At 52.5% G+C, this 6,441-nt stretch overlaps 1 protein-coding gene across 7 annotated transcripts in view; it reads right to left on the reverse strand.

Moving 5' to 3' along the window:
• Positions 1-6,441, reverse strand: part of PBX3 (PBX homeobox 3) — a 104,371-nt gene that overhangs the window by 16,073 nt on the left and 81,857 nt on the right. For all 7 annotated transcript variants that reach the window (XM_064676504.1, XM_064676501.1, XM_064676505.1 and 4 more), the window contains one exon: positions 3,582-3,823. In XM_064676504.1, coding sequence (XP_064532574.1) covers positions 3,582-3,823 — 242 coding nt within the window. The remainder of the gene's footprint in view (positions 1-3,581; positions 3,824-6,441) is intronic.

The following is a 6,441-nucleotide window of genomic DNA, read 5'->3' on the forward strand; positions in this document are numbered from 1 at the left end:
CCTGTGTCCCCTCAGTGGGTGGGTTTCAGTGACACTGTGCCCAGCCTGGCCCACACCAGGCGGCCAAGGCACTGAGAGAGGGAAGGCACAAGGAGCCCTTGATTATCACTCCCAGACTATGGCACATTGATATGAACTTGGCCAGGCTGCACCATCAGCAGGAAACCCTTGGTATGTGCCTCCACATGACCAAGTGGCCGTCACACTGCCATCCTGCCTTCTCTAAAGCCAGGCTGCAAAACACCTACATAACGTGTCTGAAAACCACATTTTCAAGGATTCTCCCACATTTCAATAGATTATGTGAGGGAAAGAGTTAAAAGTGAAAAGTTTATGCATCTAAAAACTCATAATTTCCTATAACATTTGCTGAACGTCTCACAACTTATTAAGTGAAGCCATCTATGAATGCAAATGCTGATTAGCAATTTGGCAATAGCCCAACATTTGCAGAATTCACATAGCTTTTCTTTAAACCAGTAGTTCATACATGATTAATTAGAACATCTCATTTATGTAGTGTGCACTTTAGCTCATTACTCTAAGTAAAATTCGTTAAGTATTTACATTTAGATAATTAAAATCTGGGTACACCCTTAAGAAAGATGCATACACTTCAGGCAAAGTGATTTTTTTTTTCTTTACACTACTGAAAGTAAATTACAGGCTAATTTACATCCTTGCAGCACTTGTTGGAGGCAGCACTTGGCAAGGCTGGGCAAGCCCTGGTGCAGAGCCCTTCGCCTGCCACCACCGAGGTCGCGGTGCCACCGCTGCTCGTGGCCTCTCGGCACCAGCGTGGCTGCCACGGCTCATCCTGCCACGGCTCATCCTGCCACCACCACCCCCGGACTGCCCAAGGCTCCCTGAGCTCCAGATGAAGGAGTTCAACATGTCTCATCCTCACTTCCCATCTGTATATTCTCTTAATCAAGGTACAACCTGAGCATGCAAAAGCTCAGGTCCAGCCCTCTGACCACAGCAGGAGCATCAGCTTTGGCTCACGTGAGAAACGGGACACAGGCACCAAAATGCAGCGGCTCTCCCCGAGATCAGACAGCAGTTCTGACTGTCCCAAAATGCAGCTGAACCCAAGACTTTGGCACTGGATGGACATTCTGGGCACGCAGCTTGCCACATGCCCCCTTTTTAGATCTGGGGAATTCAATTTTAAAGTAAAATGGCAACTGTTGCATTAGAAATATTTTCAGCTATGTCTTTTCTATAAGAGATATAGTATCAAAAACTGGACATTTCAAAGCAAAAGTGAGTTTCTTGCTTTCAAGAAGTAAAAAACTTTCCTTGATTTTACTTGACTTGCCTGATGAGACTTGGTTTGGCTATAACTGCTTGGAGAGCCTGGGTTTCATTCATCTCCACCTGCACCTCCCCTCTGCAGAGCTGCCTCATGCAGCACGGTGGGGGGAAGCTCAAAAGACTCTGATGCTTTGTCTTGTTTCTCTTGTTTATTTATAGCGTCCAAGCTACTTGATCCCTTTTCCAGGACTATTTTTCAGGCCTCTGCTTGGTGCCCGAGACATTATTAATAATGTCAGGTTATAAGTGATGGCCTTGTTAACCTGCTCAGAAACCTTGTAGGAGCAGGGATGCTCCTGCTGCCTCAGTGCTTCATCACAACGGCACAGATGAGCACAGGAAAAAGAAAGGAAATGGCCCAAAACAGTATTTAGGGGCAGGGTGGCATCCAGTGCTCTGTGGGGCTGGTGGTGGCTTCCGAGCTGCCACACTTCACCCCAATTTGGGGTGAGTTCAGGAGACATCTGTGAACTCAGGAAGTGGGTTCCCAGCTGCTCCGGGAGGCCTGGGACCCTTACAGTACTTTTGCCTACAGCAAAAAATGTATTTCAGTGTAATTACAGCAGATAGCTTTCAATATGTCATCTCTGTTATAGGAGCTGTAAATTATGGAAGGCGCTGCCTGTGCGCGGCCATTTCTCGCGGCACCCGGTGAGGGAGCGCTGGGCGATGGCGTGACACACTTTCCATTTCTCTTCCCCTTTTTTTTTTCCTTTCCTGAGTGCATTCCCCTAACTGGCAACAAATATCAGGATCAAACTCAGCCTGGAAAGCGTCCCCAGGAAGGCGCTCTGGTTCCTGCGGGATGGCGGCAGTGCCGGGCAGGGATGGCGGGAGCTGCTCCTCACGCAGGCAGGTCCCGGCGTGGGCTCCCCGTGCTCCCGCTGCAGGAGGGCACCCGCCTCCAGAACCTGCGGCGCCCGAGGCTGAGATGCCAAGCCCTGGCTGCCTCTCGGGCACTGTGGTGAGACAAACCGGCAGGAGACAGTTTGCTGCCAGGCTGGGGAAATTATCATATTTCTGTCGAGCAGACGTGGCTGGGTGTCAGGATCCGTGGGGAAGCGTGCATGTCTCAGAGCAGCTCCACCCCTCTCTCCTGCTCCAGCAGCACTTGAGCATCCTCCAAAGTTTCCTGTGGTGTGGACGGATGGCTGTGACATTTCAGCTGAAATCTTTGTAAATGGAGCTACAGGGCAAAAAATGCTCCTGCTTCCACCACATCATTAAACTTATTAGAGTCCAAGGATGTTTGCCAGGAACCAGCTGCAAGCACCAATCTGCCACCGCTCTGGCCCAGATCTGCTTCCATCCTGTGTCTCTGTGGCTGTATGAGACACGCTGCTGCTGCGTGGGGCTCGTTAATCTGACAGCCATCCCCATCCCAGCACTGTGCCTGCACCCGGCAGGGCATGGAGAGCCCGGGGGTCCCCACGGGACAGCTGGGGCCTTTGGGGGTCAGGGGAGAACAGGAGATTTGCACAAACACCCCAACAGGTATATGCTCGGTTATTTGTTCACCACTTGAACAACACAGTGAAAGAGGCAGCACAGATGAGGCAGTGCCACTGGCACCCAAGCCACACTGTGCTGCTGGCACCTGGCAGCACAGGGCAAATGTTCCTGGTGCCACTAGCGTGGCAAATGTGGCAGGTCACCAGGTTCCAGTGGTGAAGGCAAACCCACGGGTCTCTGCAGTATGCTCTTCACTCCAAACAAAGACACCGAGTGCCAGCATCTGCCTGAACCAGGATTACCCTAGTTCCTGTCCCAAAGCCTGCTCCAGGAGCTCTGCTGGTGCCTCTCTGCCCACTCCCTCTCAATCTGCTCCGGCCGACCTGCCGTGTCCCAGTCGCGGGCCGGAGCCTCCCACCGCCTGCTCCGGGAGCCCATGGGCTGAGATGGCCAGTGCAGCCTGTGCTCCCCAACTCACCAGACCCAGCTGTGCAACACCTCATTACAGGGAAGAGGGTGGCACCAAGAGATGGACACCTCTCCTCTTTGCTGCTCTGGGCGAAGGGAGAAACACGGCCTTGGGTGTTGCTTTTGTGCAGTTACAGACAACAGAAAACACTGAGCATGCAAGACTCATCCTGGCCTCAGCCAGTGGCTCCTTGGAGCCCGACAGACTCCCATCATGGCTCTTTACAGGCACAGGGGTGGGGAAGGGGAGGAAGGGACGTGGTCCAGAGCGGGCAGCAGCGGGCACTTGCAAGCAGAGGAGAGCAGTGGCAGGTACACGAACAACTGAGAGACTGATGTCTGACCTGTTCATATTTCTCCAGCTCTGTGTGATAGATTTGTCTGATCTGGGTCAATTTGGCTCTGTAATCTGAGTGTTCAATAGAGTTATCTGAAGACCCTCCAGAGGCTGCTGCGGCTGCAGCTGCTGCCGCCGATCCCCCACCTTTCTCCGGACCTGAGACTCCTTCTGCCAGAAGCATATTGTCTAGTCTCATTAGCTGAGGATCGGGAGGGTCTTCCTCCTGGGCTCCTCGGATGCTCAAACCTTAGGCAGAAAAGAGAGAACAAGAGAAAACACAGTCAGTATTTCTGCATCTGCCCAGCCACTGCCCGCTCGCTGCATGCCTGCGAGGAGCCCTCTGCAGCGCCCGCCTTGCCCGGGGCCACGGGCACCAGCCCTGCCCTGGCCTTGCCTGCAGCACCCCAAGGGCACCAGATCTGCCCTGGACCTGCCTCTGGCATGGCCCCAGCACCTCAATTGGCACCCTCCTCCACAGCTGGTCCCGTGAAGCACAGCCTGGTCAGTGCCACGGGGGGATGGCAGTGCCGTGGGACCCTCTCCGCTCCCACACAGAGCAGAACCATCTTCGCGAGGTCTTTAAAGGACCCTGCAGCATTTAAACACCTCACTGTAAGCACCAGAGGGGTGTTCACACGAGGACAGGGACATTTGCCTTCCAAGACCCAGCTAAGCCTGCATAGGGCTGGCTCTACCCTGTTTGTTATATCACTTTGGTGCAAGGCTGTGTGGTAAAAGTACATTATTTATTTGAAAATAATTGATTTGTTTCTCATTTCCTTCCAAATGGATATGAGCATCATGTTATTCTTAGGGAGAGCTGTCCCACTGGACTCATCACTCCCATGAGGCCCAAGCGTTGGTTTAAAATGCCTGGGGAAAAGCTGCCACTTGCTCCTCAGCTACACGAGGCTGCAGGGGGAAAGCAAGAAGATGCTGTGGCTCCCACCAGCACAAATCCCATGGATGCAGCCACTTCCATGTGTGCCCATGGTTTCTGGCTCCACACAGCTGGAGGGAAATGATGAAGCCAGAGCTGGGAGCACCCCCTGAGGAGCGGCCGCAGCGGGAGTGGCTGTGGAGGCTCCAGATCCTCCCCAGTGCCTGCTCACAGATTAGGGCTGCACAAGAAGGAATTCAGGTTGCCCTTGGCTGTGCAGGGATTGGGATGCTGTCACGGTGCCGGGATACTGAGTGTGTGTTTAAATTGCCAGTGCTCTCGCACTGTATTGTTGGGAACAACATTTTAAATCTAATTTTTGTTTTAAATCACAGATTTCCAACTCACTGCTCAGTCAGCACCTTCTCTGCACCCTATAGATCAAGGCTGACAATTTGTGAGTGAGTCAAGTCAGGCTGGCACGGTGCCAGCTGGTACCAACAGCACCAAAAAGCAAGTTTAAAAATAATTACAGTCGTACAAAGCCACCAGAGCTGGTGTGGCTTCTTGAATCAACATTTCCATCAGAGGCGTAAGGCACCATGTGCCTCCCAGCCAATTAACCTCTTTAGCTCTGTTTCAGAGCAGGCACTTGTGCTGTGGCCATGGCAGGTCCTGGCACTGCCACTGGCACTGCACGGGTTCATGCAGGCACCTGCACTGGCCCTGCTCCTGGCAGTGCTGTGGGCTCCAGGTGGGCTCTGAGCAGGCTGTGCCAGATGTGTCAGCACCACACAGCTGCCAGGCATGGAGCTGGGCACCAGCAATGTGCTCCCTGCACTCTGGGAACAGCACAGGGATTCCACCCTCGCTGTCCCAAACCCCATGTGCAGTAGGAGGTGACCCCCCTCACTGGCACACCTTCAAGAAAGCACAGCATTAATTTTGCCCTAAAATACACATTTTAAATCTGTCACCTTCATTTAAAACTATAATTCCATATAATTTCATGGGAATAATAAAACGTCTCATCATCTCTTTAAATTATTTCTGTTGCCTGCTCAGATATCCACAGGCAAGGGCTGATGACACCACGCATCGTCCTGGCATGCCCTTGGGCTGGCACAAGCGTGTTGGGGACAACTCCTAGCATGGCTCAGGGCACCTGTGCTGTGGCCAGGGAGGGTGATGCCACACTCAGGGGTCCCTGCAGCAGGACAGGGGGTGGTCCCTGGCCAAGGGAGCCCTGTGGCCTCCCCAGACCATCCTATCCCTCACCCCCCATTCCCTAGGACCCATTTCCTCAGCTCTTGCAGATCCCCTGGCCTGCAGTGCCATAACACAGGTGTGATTTCCTTGGTGAGCTGTTCTGATTTTAGTCTCACTCCTCCTCTGCTCTGCTGCCAGTAGGTTCAACAGTGTCCTGGTTTTAATCCATGTCAGCTCCCTTTTCCTTCTCATCAATGATTTCTACTGTTGTTTCTTCTTTTAGCTTCTGGACTCCTCTCAGTCCACGTTTCCTGTGCTCTATTCCAGCTGCTTTTACTCAGCTGCATTTCCACTATGGAACTCATCCCCTTCCCAGTATCCCATCATGGTCCCACTCTGCTCCCAGATGCAGATGCCCAGCCAAAACCTGCAACAAAATAATTTGGTAAAATTGCTGTGATTTCTGGATTATTTACTTCCATCAACAGGCGAAAGCTAAAGGGCTTTGTCTAAACTGACACAATCCACCCAGACTTAAATTAATATTCCAAATCCCCAACCCTTCTCTATAAACTTGTCACAGGACAGCAAGTGGCCCCTAAGGTTTAACAGCAGGAGCTGATGCTGCACTGAGACCACAGGAGCTGGCGAGGGGCCCTGAAGCTCAACAGAAAGAATCTCAGTCAATGAGGGCAACGACGAAGCCACTCGGGTGTCTCGCACGTAACCCAACACGTGCCCAGGGCTGGTGACAGAGGGGTGGCACATTGTGTTC

This window comes from Pseudopipra pipra, chromosome 20, assembly GCF_036250125.1.
Source record: "Pseudopipra pipra isolate bDixPip1 chromosome 20, bDixPip1.hap1, whole genome shotgun sequence".
Lineage (NCBI taxonomy): Eukaryota > Metazoa > Chordata > Aves > Passeriformes > Pipridae > Pseudopipra > Pseudopipra pipra.